This window comes from Rhipicephalus microplus, chromosome X (genome assembly GCF_043290135.1).
Source record: "Rhipicephalus microplus isolate Deutch F79 chromosome X, USDA_Rmic, whole genome shotgun sequence".
Classification (NCBI taxonomy): domain Eukaryota; kingdom Metazoa; phylum Arthropoda; class Arachnida; order Ixodida; family Ixodidae; genus Rhipicephalus; species Rhipicephalus microplus.
Window position 1 is genome coordinate 201018496 of NC_134710.1, and position 17479 is coordinate 201035974.

Here is a 17479-nt window from a genome sequence, read left to right on the forward strand (position 1 = left end):
GCAAACACATGACCGTCACAGCAGCTCCATCTGTGTGTCAGTAATTGAGAGGCACCACATATTAGAAGTCTCAATGCTCTATGTATAAGAGCGAATTCATATACGATAGAATAGCGTGTTCAAAATAGTTACTCCTATCTGCTAAAACAGCCTTTCTTCACCAAATGCCGTCACGTTTACTCGCGTTTGAAGCTTATTGCCGCTTTTCCATTCCGATTTCTAGATTTCTCAACTTATCAGCGCATTCTCGAAAAGCTCTGATTTGTACCACGAATATTGTCACTACAAAACAAAATAATGCAACATGTTTTTCTATATTACTGTATGATGGCCTCCGGTTGTCTATTTACGAGATTTTAAGAGAAATCGAAAATGGTGTTTGTTTATTATTCAAATTTCAGTGGAGTACACTTTTGCCATTATGAGAACTTTGAGGCAATATATAAAAATTTACATTTGCCCTACGGCAGCAATAATTTATGTACCTAATGAACACACCATATTCTTAAAACGTGTCAAGTTTGAAAACGCTGCTTGCATTACTTGCTGAGAAAAAAAATGGGGAATACGTAACTTATTTTAAACTGTCTCAAAATTAGACATTTTTAAAAGCTGTTTTCTTAAGGTCTACAATCTTGAAACTGTATGAATTCATTCTTCATTAGACATGCATTTCAGGTAAAAGATATCTTCCTTGAAACAAAAATATTTGTCTTTTTATAGCATCTGCAATTTTCGAAAATGACAGGTGATGAAACTGGTGCCTCCGTTTTGGTAAAGTTTGATATTTTTTTTCTCGTAAGTTATACTGTTAATCATAAAACGAAGTTGACTTTCGGGCTACCTGGTGAGAGGTGCACGAAATATAAAATACTCAATGAAATCTAAAATATCAACTTTTGGACCCGTGTTGATCTCTCGTGGAATCACCCCCCCCCCCACACACACACACACGCACACACACACACACATGCACGCACACGCACATGCACGCACACGCACACACACACACACACGCAGTAACAACAAAGCAACAGCATAAATGTCGCAAAAATAATTAGCCCCGCCGTGATGGTCTAGTGACTAACGTACTTGGCTGCTGACCCGCAGGTCACGGGATCAAATATCGGCTGCGGCAGCTGCACTTTCGATGGAGGTGAAAATGCTGTAGGCCTGTGTGCTGAGATATTGGTGCACGTTAAAGAACCCAGGTGGTCGAAATTTCCAGAGCCCTCCACAATAGCGTCTCTCATAATCATATGGTGATTTTGGGATGTTAAAGCCCACATATCATTCAATCAATCAATCAATAAAAAATATAGTGGTGATTGTATAGTTGGATTATGTAGTTGGGGCACTTTATAGGAATTCTTTTCCATAAATATATGTTCTCTTCTTTCTTGTTTCACTGCTATTGAGTGATAACGCTAAACCTTATGCTCATGATGTTACATGTTTTTTTTTTCTGCTATCACACATTCTATTAATGATGCAGTTGTTGTTGTTCATGAAAATAGAGTTTTCACTTTTTCTGAAAGAGCTTTCTTTCCTGTTCTCATCTTGATTGCGCTTAGAATCCCAATAATAATTGACACTTCAACCTCATTTGATGTCAAATACAGCCATCATACAGGCATTACAGCCATGAAGTACCCAAAATGAACTGCTGCTCCTTGCTTCTCATTGTAAGCTTTTCCACCTCTGTTCATTAAAAAAAAATTATCATTGCATTTCTACTCTTCATTACCCAGTCATTTTTCCCCTTACATGTCTGCTTGAATTTATAATTCTCCTAAAGTTGATAATACATTGTCTAATCAAGACATGTAGTGACTCATTTATTCCAAGAACATCTCTTGACTGGAACCACCTTCCCGAGTCTGTGGTCACCATCACCAATGATCACCAGTTTAATTTCACACTAGCTAACATCGTATAAAAGAGTCATCCATATTACCTGTTTTCTTTTTAGATAACATTACTATTTTAGCGAGCAATTCATGGGTAATAAAGATCACCTTTCTGGAATTTCGAAAATATCGTATGAGTGCGGAGAACCTGGCAGAAGAATAGGCATATTGCATAATATACCATATCCTTGCTTCAATTAGAGAAATTCAGTGGCAGATAAAATGCCCAATAGTAAAAGATTAAGAATGTATATGTTTATCTTGATTACTCAAAGCACAAAGGTGTGATGTCGATTACCAATAAATGGGCCAGCGAAACTTATTACTGACCACTTTATCACCATAAGTATCTTCGGCTGCATGCTTGGCCACATGTGTGGCTTAGTGCTGCAGTACGCTGAGGTAAGCATACTGCAAGCTTTAAATAAGCAACAACCCAAACATGCCACCTTGCCATTTTTTTTCACCTCCTTGTACAATGCTGATAGCATGGTGTGCATGTCTCTTGGAGATAAGCAGCTCATCATCCCTGCTTTGAGCCCAAAAAATCCAGCTGCAATCTTGCACAGTCAGGAGTGGAGTGAGTACAAGCACTCTCATGGCAAATCAGTACTTCCAGTACAGCATAGGTCGGCACTTTGAGAGACTACTCGCTCATACTCACTCACCACAATTTTTTCAGCCTTCACCCTCACTCACGTTCATACTCACATCTACTCCCACTCATAGGCCCTCACTCACGTTCATACTCACGCCTACTCGCACTCATGAGTACTCACTAACGTTCATACTCCCTCTTTGTCACACTCAGAGTACTCACTCACGTTCATACTCACTCCTTCTCACACTCAAAGTACTCACTCACGTTCATACTCGCTCCTTGTCACACTCAGAGTACTCACTCATATTTATACTCACTCCTACTCACCCTCATGAGTACTCACTCACATTCAAACTCACTTCTACTCACACTGAGAGTACTCATTCACGTTCATACTCCCTCTTACTCATACTCATGAGTACTCACTCACGTTCATACTCACTTATACTCATACTCAGAGTACTCACTTATGTTCATACTCACTCCTACTCACACTCATGAGTACTCACTCACGTTCAAACTTATGCCAATTCACACTCTAGGCCCTCACTCGCGTTCATACTCACGACTACTCACACTGATGAGTACTCACTCATTTCATACTCACGACTACTCATACTTGTGAGTACTCACTCACGTTCATACTCACGCCAGCTAGCACTCATAGGCCCTCACTCATGTTCATACTCACGACTACTCACACTGATGAGTACTCACTCATGTTCATACTCACGCCTACTCACAGTCACTCACGTTCATACTCACGCCTACTCACACTCTTAGAGAAACACGGACTGGCTGGGCGAGTTGGTAATTCATTTTAACTGAGGTGCGCAAAAAATTGAAGTACAAAAGGAAGACACTTCGAGACAGCGCACCGTGTCCAGGTGTCTCTTTTTTGTACTTCAATTTTTCGTGCACCTCAATTAAGACTCATAGTTACTCACTCATCTTCATACTCACACCTGCTCAAGATCATAGGCCCTCACTCACCTCCACACTCACATAAGAATTCACCTTCATACTTACGCCTACCCATACTCAGGTGCACTCACCCACGTACTTTTACATTCACAAACTCATCATCATCATAGCAGGACAAAGGCCTCTCCCCTGTTCCGCCAGTCAACTCGGTCCTTTGCTTGCTGTTGCCACTTCATACCCGCAAACTTCCTAATTTCACCTGCCCACCAAACTTTGCCTCCCCTTTTACCGTTTTCCTTCTCTTGGAATCTACAAAATAACCGGCAGAAAACGAAAGTAATGAACAACAACCTCGAAAGAAAACAGCGCTTCGAGATAGGTGGCAGTGCACTTGAAATTGGAAAAGGTATATACGTCTACTTAGGACAGGTAGTACCTACGAAGCCGAGCCACCAGACTGAAGTATCTAGAAGAACAAGAGTGGGGTGGAGAAGATTCGGCAAGCATTCTCAGCTCATGGCTGGTAGATTGTCACTATCCCCTCAAGACGAAGGTATATAGCAGCTGCATCTTGCCGGTACTTATCTACTGAGCAGAAACCTGGAGGCTTACAAAGAGTGTTCAGCTTAAATTGAGGACGACGCAGAGAGCGATGGAAAGGAAAATAGTGGTTGTAATCATAAGAGTCAAGAAGAGAGCAGAGTGGATCAGGGAACAAACCGGGGTTAAAGATATCATAGTTGAAATTAAAAAGAAGAAATGGACATGGGCCGGGCATGTAGCGCGTAGGCAGGATAACAGCTGGTCATTAAGCATAACTGACCGGATTTCCAGAGAAAGCAAACGGGTTAGGGGGAGACTGTAAGTTAGGTGGGCAGATGAGATTATGAAGTTCGCGGGTACATAATGGCAGCAGCAAGCACAGGACCAAGTTGAGTGGCGGATCATGGGAGAGGCCTTTGTCCTGCAGTGGACGTTGTCAGGCCGATGATGAATATTAACATGGAGGTAGCATTACGTGTACTCAGGTTACTCAATAAACAATCGAGCTGAACAATTGTCGCTTTCTTTAAGGGTCGGTAGGTCCACAAACAGGCAATGACTCAGCGCAATTACGACGCACCTGTACATTCATTTGTGTGCCATGACGCGTAGGAGACGCTGAGACATAGTTTAAAATCTCAGTAATGTGTTACAAGCACTCAAAATGCTTTTTCGTAGGCTACGACACACGCGCGCGAAATAGAGACGCTCTCGACAGCTTCAGTATACTACACGGCCGCCGCTGATTACCCGCCAGAACCCAAGGCGTTGCCATGCCATCCGGCTCGGCCGCTTCGTTCGTTCCACTGCCCCTAGCCCCTTCTGACTGCACTAGCGGGACAGGCGGGCGCCGCGGCCACCCCGGCCGCCCGGCCACTGGTAGGTGTTCTGTGGCCCGGCGCGACTGTCGAGACAGCGCCTCCCCTTTCTGCCTCGCCTTCAGATGGAATGCGTTGCGTACGGCAGTTTTGCATTCGAGAAATTGTGCGCATCTTCGGAGATGATTTCCTTCCTCTGTGGGTCGCGCTCACGCGGAGACTTCGTTGGCTCCGTGCCGGCACTGACGATTGCAGGGGGCCTTATTTATGGATCTGCGGACGCAATTAACATTCATTGGCAGTGTGTGTACACAGGGTTATCGCGGACAGCCGAATAAAACGGTAATTAACGAGTTGCGTTATGTGTGTTTTTGTATTAGCCCCCGGTATGTGAATGATAGAATAAATTATCAAGGGTGATTGGGCCCTTATTGCACATTGTGTCTACACTGTTGGAGGCATAATAAGCCGCCGAAAAGTGAAGTGAGGGTAGAGATTGAAACGGCGATGCGAACAGGGTCCGATTACGCTATCGCATACTATACTATTGACGGTGAAGCTCAACCGTCCTCCAAGCTTTCCTTTTTTTTTCTTAATGGGGCACTGAGAAGGCGAAGTTTGCACACAGCTTCGCGTTTGAGATGTCATGAGATCACTTAAGGTTTTCGTTCAAGGCAACCTTCACTTGAGGGACAACGCAAGAGATAGAAACTGCAAAATCGCTGCGCACAATGTGCGTCGCGCACACAATGTGCTTTCTCTCGCGGGCCATTTCAGCGTTTTTTTTTGTCGCTTGTGCAGTGCATTTCTTTTTTCTGAACCGGCTCGCGCGGCGATTTTTCTTAAAGGGCTTCTCAAGACCTTGTTTTACATGTATTATCAGCGGGTTGCGTAGACTGAAGGCGCAAGAGGTAAGTGCAGCAAGAACGGTAGCTATAGGGACAGGCAGTTCAAAGTTATTCAGCCCAGAAAATTCAAATTACAATAAAATGGACGGCTACCCTCAACTCGAGTTTTGCGCGGTCACCTCGCCCTCCCCCCATCTGATGTACGATGGCTTCCCAGTTTCCAAACTAAGTGAAGGCTTTTACGTACAGTAAGCTTGCATGCCATAGTGCCTGTTATTTCCAATGTATTGAGGATGCCGTTGCGATGGTTACAAATATTTATCACACTCATAGTAACTCACTCATGTTCCTACTCGTTGCTACTTACACTCACAGCAACTCACTCACCTTCACAGTCAAGTCTACTCACACTCATGAGTACTCACCCACGTTCGTACTTACTCCTACTCACATTCATGAGCTCTCACTCACTCCTAATCACACTCATGAATACTCACTCACGTTCATACTAAGAATACTCACACTCATCAGTACTCACTCATGTTCAAACTCCTACTCACTCACGTTCTCACTCACGTTCTCACTCACGTTCATACTCTCTCCTTCTCACACTCAGAGTACTCACTCACGTTCATACTCACTCCTACTCACACTCACAAGCTCTCACTCATTCCTACTCACACTGATGAATACTCACTCATGTTCATACTCACGGATACTCACTCTGATGAGTACTCACTCACGTTCAAATTCACATCTACTCACACTCATGAGTACTCACTCACGTTCATACTCACTCATACTCACACTCAAAGTACTCACTCACGTTCATACTCACTCTTACTCATACTCACAATACTCACTTACGTTCATACTCAATTCTACTCACGCTCAGAATTCTCACTCACATTCATACTCACTTATACTCACACTCAGAATAATCACTCACGTTCATACTCACTCCTATTCACACTCAGAATACTTATTCACATTCATACTCACTCCTACTGACACTCATGAGCACCCACTCACGTTCATACTCACTTCTACTCACACTGAAAGTACTCACTCACGTCCATTCTCACTCCTACTCATACTCATAAGCACTCACTCACGTTCTACTCACTCCTACTCATACTCATCAGTACTCACTCATACTCACACTCACCACATTCAAATGAGTATGAATGAGTGTGAGTGAGTGTAATCATGAGTGAGTATGCCGAGCTATGCAGTACAGCAATAACCTCGGCAGCGACAGTGTGAAATTATAGTAGGTGGTGCACTGGAGACAACAAGCTACACTCAAGACAAGCTACATATCAAAACACTTGAATTCTTTTTAAATAAAGTGATTCTTGTTGAGTTTTGTGTCTTTCAGTTACATGAAACTTTGGATAAGTGAATTGCATTTGTATGTCTCTTCAAGTTACATTAAAAGGGTCTACTGCGATTTGTGCACATTTGTTTGGCTCCTCATAGATACAGGGAACTCGATCTTAGTACAGTGAATGGATTCTCAGTTTTCACATGTTTCTGCAATGGCAAGTTACTTTGCGTCTTTGTTTCACTCATGTTTACACGATTGTTCTGCTATCCTGCAAAGCCATTCACGGACAAGGCTATTGGCTTCTAAGTGTCTGTTTGTGGGTATTCCCAACTCTTTGCTAATTGGGATTCAAAATTTCCATATTATGTTATTACCACAGCAGCTTAAAAGGCAATGTGTCGCACTGCTAAGCTTGGGAGTGCGAGTTCGATTTTCGGCCACTGAAGCCACATTTTTATGAGGGTGAAATGCAAAATACACCCACGTACTTGGATTGAAAAGCAAGTTAAAGAACACCAGGTGATCAAAATTGACCCAGAGTCATCCACTATGGCATGCCTCATGATCATATTGAGGTTATAGCTTGTAAATCTTATAAATGATTGTAATTATATTCTTTATTATCAGGTTTAAGACCATGAGGCATCATTAATATATAAGGGGTTACTGAGATACTTCAGCCTCTACCTGTGTACTCTGCTAAAAATGTTAGGTTTTCTGATCTTTGACAGAAGCTACATATTTTTATTTGTATACTTAAGACTAAAAGTTGCTGGTACAATAAGGTCTTATAACGAGTACTTGGGAAAATATAATGGCTCATTTCGTAGCAATAATAGATTTATGCACTCCATCCCGTAGATGCTGTGAACACTTCATTTTGTTTGGTGCAACTAGTCTTTGAAAACTAGAAGTGTTTTAATAACAAATCAGCCTTCCGGCTTCATACTATTTAGTGCTTGTATTTAGTGTGTGCATGGTGCTTTCCACACAGGGTCAGCCACCATGGTAGCACATCTGACTGCGAGTCGGACTCTGATGCTGTGGATCGCAGTGGAGCTGGACGCGATTGTGGAGGATTCTCTGCGGCAATGTGGGAGCGAATTCGTTTCTTGCGCATGGCCAGCTCTGAATCCACAAAGGACAGCAACAGACACCAGGAGCGAGCAGGGTCAGTAGAAAGCAAGAGGTGGGCTGGTTTGGAATTTTTTGACCAATTTTTTTACCAGCTATTTCCAGACAAACCCCTGGATAAAGTGCAAATTTTGTCATTTTTGGCGGCGTTACTGAGGCAATACAATAATTGTTTTAGTTTTCAACGAGAATTCATTGTTTCCAGTTTCAACACACAGTGTAATCTAGTTGATCAATTTTCACTGGCATTAAAAATCAAAATGAAATATGTGGAAATCTCATTATCAAAACAGGGCCGCAGTGTTTGCAAACAGTATGTACTGTACATGGCAAACACCTTGCTTTTATAAAAAAACATCAAAATAGTCTGTCATTTTGACTAAACTTTTTGTTTTTCAAAGTCTCACAGGGCATTTTTTTTTTTTTGGAAGTTGCAGAAACGAGCAGCAGTGTTATCAATGAACTCCTCACCTGCGACATTGATATGAAACGCATTTAAAGCTTCTAATGCATATTCAGTTACTTGCCAAGAATCGCCTGTACAATCTCTCACGTTTTCGTTGTCATCATTGGACTACCACAACTTCTAGGGTGCCTCGATGGCAAACACTGCATGGGTGTAGTGCCTATTGGTGCGAAAATTGAAACCATGCAATGTTTTCAGACATTTTTGCAATCGTATAATCCAAGTCCACACGAGAATACAATTTTGTTAGCCACAAGGAAATGGATTACCTCTATGGGGCATTAGCCAGGAATACAAGAAAGAGAATATTATGCCAAAAAACGTAATAAATGGAATCGTATCAACAAGATTTCACTTCAGATATCATTATGCACATTTACTGAAGGGTGGTGCTTAGCTTATTAAGCAAGGTGCTACCCAAAAGAAACATTGACAAGAAGAGAACAAGGACAGGCGCAGACTCACAACTGGATTTCATTTAGAACAACACGTATTTATACCATAAAAACAGCGTTTTCATAGTTTTCGAAGTAGTGAGGCGGGGCTGCTTCAGCTGCCACTCATTAATACCCTTACGTTGCACTGCTTTTTGGCTCTTAAGGGCTGTCATTTCTGCTGATTCGCAGGGAATTCGGGATCGGTAATCCGCATATGGCACCCAAAGTTTTGGAATTAACTGTACTGGTGCTGACTGGGGCTTCAAATTATCCACTCAGTCTCGCATTGCAAAATATGAGACTGCAGAAATATTTTTAATGAAGTGGGATTTCGAAATATCTGAGTTCGAATTAATGAAGTTTTACTGTAATTGCTATTCACATAAAAACAAAATGGCTTTCACCTTCAAGTTGTTTTAAACAAGTACATAGGGTACGCTGTGAGTTGTTTTTTTTTCTTTTTGCACTGCTTTTTAGAGGACATGATGGTGTTTTCGGTGTACAGACAGAATGCCCTAGTCATATAAAACTTCGCTGCAAAAGGAAAATAAAGTTCATTAAACACATAGTTCACTGTTAAACACACTTTCTGACACTTACGTGGAATCTCGATTGAAGAGTGTCTTCATATCTGGGCAATTTAGTGCAATCCCAAATGATAGCCTGAAAGCACTGTGAGAGGCCTCAGAAAGAAAGAAGCGAGTGTCGAAGGAGGTTTGCTTTATGAGGCTAGCCAGGCTAGGTCATGTGACGCCCAGCAACATAATATAGAAAAAGAACCTCTCTTTCTCTTGGAGTCTTCATAGGGGGATGCATTTGGGACAGTCTGAGTCTTTAGCATTGAGACATTGTTGTACTTTGCAGCATTTGTCTGTTAATAAGCATGTAGATGTAGTTAGATGTTATTTCATGAAGTACAATTTTATTGAACCAGTATTCTGTTTAGTTGCTATGAAAATAATTGCTGAACATGTTGTTCCGGAACGATCAACTACATGTACAGGATGTCCTTATTCTTTCTAAAACATAGTGGTATGTTAGTTGGTTTGCATCCATATTTATGCATCATAGATTAAAGTAAGGAGTTCCCTTGAGATGATTGCTTCCATGAGATTGGCAATGAATCGAAATACTAAATTTCTAGGTTTTCACAAGGGCCCCAAAATATATATTCAGGTCCGTGAATGTAAATGCAACTTGTTTCTCTACTGTACTCTAAGATATGAAGTTAGCAGCTCCTGAGTGCTCCCTGATGCAAAGTTACCTGCTTCATAGTGCTCCAAAATGAAAATTTTTGTAACTTCAAAGTGCTCCAAAATGGCAATTTTGCTGCGATAAAAATTGCTCCAAATCAGAAGACCTCGGTAGTATCGCTGTATTTTAGGCTTGTGCGAATGTTCTGATGTTTTGAATATTTGAAGGAATAGTTGAGTATTCGAATGCGCTTCGGTTAGAATTTAAGTTAACGAATATTTTCGAAGTATTTGCAATGAATGAATAGGTGTAAATTAATCCGCATGTCACCATTTGTAAAGGTGGTTTCACTGCAGTGTAAGAGTGATAAGCCGTGAAAACATTTATTTAGGTGAAATTCGTTTTGCCGCGAAGCTCTCCTTTAAATTTGAAGGGGCTCTGTAACACTTATTGAACATGGTCGGAAAACGCTGATTGGTAGTAGAGGCTACCGAGAATATGTGAGGCAAATATTATAGCGCAGCACGTGGCCTGTAAATCACAATAAACTTTCAAAGCTGAAAATTGCTTTCTTTCCTCGGCAAATGACATTACAAGCTCAAAAATCACTTGTCACAGCCATTGGCTGATTTGAGCATGACGCGCTCGTCGTTACCGGGACCACCGCTGGAGGCCGCTGCTTGTTCATGAGTACATGCGCGATAACTCTGAAAAGCCACGTATTCGAAGAAAAAAAAAAAGAGGTGCTCAAGGTCACGAGGTTTGTGTGACATATTTTCTTTCGCCGTGACATTCCTCTCTGCTTAATGTCTTTCTGCTTAACTTCAAGCTATTTCGTCGGGAGGAGAAGAGAGAATGCAATTGCAATGTGCGACAAATTTGTGGAAGTCTGATCCTACTGGAATAATTCTAGAAACTTTGAGGTGGTAAATTTGTGAGGCAATAAGCATGTTTACTCGCTCCATGGTTACTTGAAAAAGTGTTGCAGGGCCCCTTTAAACAAACATGTTACCCTCAAATCAATTCTAATTTATTAAGCCTGTTATAATAGCTTATATGATCCAAGTATAATAAATTTTAAACCATTAGGTATCTTACAGGTTATTACTCGCATCCTACTGAAACTACTACTGAAGGTTGTTTCGACTTCCTTTGAACGAAAAAAAAAAATGGCATTTGCATAGAGTCTTTATTTCAGTTCAAAAGAAATATTGTGCAGGTTAGTTAGGTCATGATAAATATTTCTTTTTTTTTATTGTATGTCATACATACCATTTGAATTCGATTCAAAATTATTTGATCAAAATCACTATTCGCTTCAAATTTGCTTCGAATCTAAAATTCACTATTCCCACAAGCCTACTGTATTTATACTTGTGTCATTCTTCGTTCAGATCATATAGCAGAAACAAAGCAGAAAAACTACTCATCAGGTAAAGTGCTGCTGACACCTTGAATTGCGCATTTCAACATGCCTATAGCCACAAGCAAGTAATCAACATTAAAGACCTTTCACTAAATAAGTGAAAATATCTTGGTGTGCTTCAACTGTCATTTGCATAAAATTGAATTTTATAAGCATGTTAAAGAACAGGGATCGGCAAAGCAGAGAGGGTCCAGTTTGTGGAGCTAGCTTTACGTTGCACGCTTTAATTTCAGGTTGTTGCAAGCAAAACATTATTTATATATTTTTTTTCTGGCTGATGTCTTCGAGAGACTACTGTTTTAATGCTTATTGTTAAGTATATGTTCTCATACTGTCTTACATACTCTTCTCATGCACTTAGGTCGCTGTCTGGGAACTCGGTATCAAGTGATTCTGCTATTGGTCATGGAGACTCTGTCCTCTCTCTGCGCCTGCATGAGCTGGAAGCTGAGCTTATGTGAGAAATTATGATTCTTTCATATTGACAAAAAAAATTATATGGCGAGTTTATATATTTTATACTTATTGACATCTTGAAATTAAGTAAAAGTATTTTATTGTGCTCGTCATAGCTGCAAGTTCATGTTTTCACATATCTTGCACCTTTTCTATTTTCTTTTATGATGGGGGGAGGGGGGTCGCTACATGATTTCAGATGAAATAGCCTCAGTTTATAATATCACAATGTACTTTTTAAAATATCATTGTATGTTGACTTCACTTCTGCAAAAGCTTACTGTTGTTCAAACTTTACAATGGTGTGAGAATTAAGAGTATGTTTACTCAGAATAAACAATGTAGCAATGGCTTGTCGAGGAGTCTTGGCTTTGGTTTGCTGTGATATTGCAGTATGCTTCTTACTCCTGTATTGATAAGCGCTTTTTGACTTGAACCTGACTTGAAACCGCCTTCGATGCAGCGCGTTGGAAACGCATCTGTGCATTTGTGCTGCCTTGGCACCATCTGAAGACAGCGTATTCGAAACGAGTTTGTGCTGCATTGAAGTCGATGGCAAGCCAAGTTCAAGTCAAGCAGCGTTTCTGAATACGGGGGTATTCTCTTGTTTCTTCGAAGTGTATTGACTACTGTGTATGAATGTGTGTTAATTTGGTAATTGCAGCATTGCAGTACTCTCTGATGCTGGCACACAAAAAAAAGGAAAGAACAGAGTACTATAGCATTGTATGCAGTGATGCAACAAACATGCAACAAACTCTATGTTGTCAGAAAAAGTTTGTCACATCTAAAGTTACACTGAAATGAGCAGTTAACAAAATACATTAATTAACATTTGAATTATGAACTTCAGGGCAGTTGTTTATATTGAAAAGTTGTAGGCAGTGACAATTTAAGGCATACCCATTTTTTGTAAATCTCAAAATATGCGCTCAATTTGAGGTATTAATTATCAAAACGGAAGGACCTAATTAAGGTATTGCCAAAAGTAAGCACTGTGAGTGTGCAGGAAATTCGCCATCTTGGTTATGCAGGACTGGAAAGCTCACATGACACTTTCGAAAAAGGCTTGTTGCAGGAGATTTTGGGCCGAAGAAATGCCAAATCATTGTAAATACCACTTATTGTTTTCGTTTATTGTGCAGTGCCGATATGTTTCTTTGTTAAACTCTAATGAAATGCGAATAACTCTTTTCACTTGTCTGTGAAAGTAGCCCCACAGACGCTGCCACCAAAATTTTTGCTGTACAGTAAAAGAAAAGACAAAAATTGCTGTTTTCATAATTACAGCATGAGAGCCCTGCATTTTGATCATTAATATCTCTAGCTGTGTGCATTTTTCGAGATTTTAAAAAGTTGGTATGCCATAAATTGTCATGTCGGACAACTTTTCAATTTAAACAATTGCCCTCATGTTAATAATATAAGAATTTAGTTCATAAGTTTTGTTAGTTGCTCATTTCAGTGCAACTTTAGGTGCAGCAAAGTTTTTCTGCCTTGGTGTAGAGTTTGCGTGAAGGTGACAAAGGCTTGACAATTTTCACAAAAAATCTGTATTTTCTAAAAGAAAAACACCCTGTATGACTATAGTGGCTAGAAAGGTTTACCCAGTGTCGTGAACATGCGCCTTTCCCAGTGGCAGCAGAGAAACCAGATTCTATGCACAGTGTGGTGGCACCGTCTGTTGCTGATGCGTCCACAAGTAGCGAGTGCAGGGTGAGGACGGGGTGCAGCTGGCAGCAAAGCAATGACATCATTGTCTCAGAAATACTGCCCAAAACATTTGCAGAAGATTTTAATGCTCACAAGTTTTCATTATTCGAGACCAATCACTGAGAAACTAAACTGTGAAAATTCTACTTTTGCGGCCCACGTGAAAAGTCTGCATATGCAGATGCTAGCAGACCAACATATTTTTCACGTTGTGAACATAATGTTAGCTGTCTTATCATCGCATTTTCCTTACAATGCAGTTTTAAATGTGAAGTACTTTTTTGAAGTGCTCAAACTGCCAACAAACGCACTTTGAGTACTTCTATACCTTTCTATATATATAGATATATGTATATATCATATCGCCGCCTAAGTATATACATAGCACGTACGTCTCTGTCCTCTATACAGTATACTCTTGATAATTCAAACTCTGATAATTAATACTTTCAGATTATTGAAACAAAATTCAATTTTTTGGTTGGCCCACTATTTTTTCAATGTATTGAACAGCCTCTTAATTCAAACTCCTGCATTTGATTTATTCATACTTTTTGCAGTTTCATATCGGTTTCATATAATTTCAGTTTCAAAATATCTGCTGCTTTCCCACTACTATTTAAAAGGTTGCGTGCTTATATAAATGTAAGTCTAAAAATAAGTGCCTTAAGCCTTCAAGAAAAAAGGCTTTGCTAGTAAAGAAATATTTGAAACGAAGCACATGAATGGTAAACCGTGATGCTTCTCAAATGGTATAGAGAGCTTTGTGTTGAAGGCCCATTTAGCAAAGAAGCAGTTGGAAATAGACAATTTTTTTAAAAGGTTGAATCAGCAGTAAATGGCTGATAAATGTAAGGCTCTTACACCTCTGCTTTCTGTTCATTGCATGCAGTCAGGGTTTAAACTCTCTAAAAAATTTTAAATCTGATAAAATCAATGCCTAATCATAAAGTATGGTATCACCTCGCCCACAGTCATATATCTGAGAACTTCTGATTATTCAAACTTATTGATAATTCAAATGAAATTCAGAGATAGCTTTGACTTTGATTTAACAAGAGTCAACTTAGTTGTCATCTCTTAACCTGGTATAAACCAAAATTAGAAAATGAGCATGTGAGAGTGTGATGAACATGACTGACAGATCACGAAATGCATAGGATGATATTCTTGTCGCTCACGTCGTGATCCCTTTCCCTCACTCACGTGTGGCACATATACCTGTATAACACAGGCCATAGAATGCTCGTATATATATCCGTCTCAGGGCCATTCAAAGAATAGCAATAAAAATACCCATTTCCCGGAAAATCTCAATAGATGCAAAGAGTGAAAGTTATGGATACATCCAAGGTAGAAACATGCAGGGCATTGCGTCTACTTGGGCAGTAACTTATCACAGAGCCACACCTGATGCTTGAACATCCTGCAGAAAAAGATTTTAGTTGTGATGTCAGGGCAACTTTAATTGTGGTTGCTGTTTTGGTTTACCGCTTTGGTAACAATGCAATAAGCATAGGCATGCGCAGGGTTCCCCTTCAGAGGGTGAGCGAAGCTCCCTTCTAGTGCCGGGCCCCCCTACCTAGCTATTATGTCAATGTATAGCGCTCACACACACACTCCCTCTTAGGTATATAGTAATCACGGTAAATAGGAACGCCATTCTGGAAGGCTCCAGAAAGTTTGATTATTACCTGTTATTCTCTAACATGCACCGACATCACACATACATTAGCAGGCCCTCTAGCATTTGGCCTCCATTGAAATGCGATTGCCGCGACCGGGATCGAGCCCTCATTTTTCAGGTCAGAGGCTGAGCACCGGCCGTAACCGCTACACCACCCCGACAGTCTCATTGTATCGCTGCTGTGTACAGAGAAAGCACCAGCGAGGACGTTCTTTATGCCGCGCCCAGTGACGTAGCCAAAGAGTGGCACACCGGACTCGAGCCCCCTCTCCCCCCACCTCCGAATTTTTTCCGCCACAGCATACAGAGCGAGAAAGGCCACTTCAAAAAAAGTGTGCTCCCCCACCCCTTCACCGTCGAAAAGTCGAAAAATAAATTTCTGCCTACGCCCCTGGACGAGCCTGCAAGTGAGCTCATATACTAACTAAATGCGTGGGGTAGAAAAAAGGTAAAAAACGTCATGCCTGCATATCCTTTGCTGTCTGAAATTGAAGGGAGAAAGGGGCACCGGTACATCCCCTGGCTGTTGAACTTAGAGCCGACACTGATATTTTGGTAGCAGTTGCAATTTCATTCCCAGCTGCGTCTTGAAAAGTTTGTGTTGTACTTGCGTGCAACTGAAGATATTTCTAGCCGCTTCGACGCACCGTGCCTGAAAAGAAAGGGAACTTGTGTTGTATCGTTATGTAAGGAAGTCGTGCGAAGAAAAGGTATCGTCCTATTCAGAGCTCCTGCGGAACCAGTACAGCTGTAAGAGGGGGGGCGGGGCAAAACATCAAGAGAGGTTCCTATGCGTACATACATTTCATTTCACTGTTTTTTATTATTATTACTTTAGTTTTTTGTTTTAATTTTCTATATGTGAGCCTGTGTTTTCCTTTCACTGTTTACTCTCAGTCGGCACCAAAATGTTTGTCGTGGTGTCCTTTTCACAGTTTATTATATTTTATGCTTTTGATGTAACCACTATAATTGTCTGTGAATATTTTTACTGTTGTACCCAAACATCACTGTGTGAAAAAGAATGTTATTGAACTGGAACCCCGAATATCCTACATGTATGTTCTGTGTGTGCTATATATGCTGTGAGCATGTGGAATTCTGAAGAAACTGTAACCTGCCCGCATAGTCCTTATACACGTACTTCTTTTTTTTTTTGTTTACAATTTATCGGCACCATGCATGGTGAACACAACGCGCTTGTACCGCAGTTGCAATGCGAGTAACTCATTGGGGTGGGAGCTGATGCAGGCAAACGAAGTGCCTCAGCGAGCGGGTGCGCCCTCTGGAGGCTGTATCCTAAACTCTTTCAGTCTCCCCGCCTCGTTTATGACACTAGATAAACCTTTATAGCCACTGCAGTGTGACTAAAAATGAGATATTGGGAATAACCACTGTGCAGCAGTAAGCTTCATGCAAATTCATACGGATTTCTTAGAAAGAAAGCCTCTTGGTTACCGAAAATTTTGTTATGGTCCAGGGATCAGAGCCAGGACCAACGCCTTTTCTGGGCAGTCACTCTGCCACTTGAACTAACCAGGAATGTAGCAATCGGCAGTGCAAGGGTGAATTTATTGACAACTTGGAGCACATGGACACTTGTTACTGCGAATCAGTTCTGCAGAATCCCACAAGGTGGGGGAAAGTAAGAAAAAAAGAGGAATTCGGCAACTAAGAGGCTTTGTTTCTGAGAAATCCACATGTATTTCCTTGTGGCTATAGGCTGCAAATATAAGTGGTTGTCAATTTCTTTTTCTTATCCCTTCTGCCACCTTGCGGGATTCTGCAGAACTGGTTTTTACTGTGTATAACTCTTTTCTTATGCTGCGCTCTAAAGGTTGTATAAACAGGAATAAGATGCCTCATACAGACAGGCCAACAGTTTACTATGTTAACCAATCTCTATCAAAGGTGCCTTGTCATCATTTGTGTGCTAGTTTTAAGAGAATTAATTATTGACATCAGGTCACATGTGAAGAAAATGACTACTAC

The 17479-nt window shown here is 40.9% G+C and overlaps 1 protein-coding gene across 3 annotated transcripts in view; it reads left to right on the forward strand.

Moving 5' to 3' along the window:
- The window catches only part of LOC119187687 (uncharacterized), a 782552-nt gene that overhangs the window by 130554 nt on the left and 634519 nt on the right, over positions 1 to 17479 (forward strand). For 2 of the 3 annotated variants that reach the window (XM_075878472.1, XM_075878474.1), the window contains exons 8-9: positions 7969 to 8163; positions 11993 to 12088. In XM_075878472.1, the coding sequence (XP_075734587.1) occupies positions 7969 to 8163; positions 11993 to 12088 (291 nt within the window). The remainder of the gene's footprint in view (positions 1 to 7968; positions 8164 to 11992; positions 12089 to 17479) is intronic. The other variant, XM_075878473.1, reaches the window with a different exon arrangement.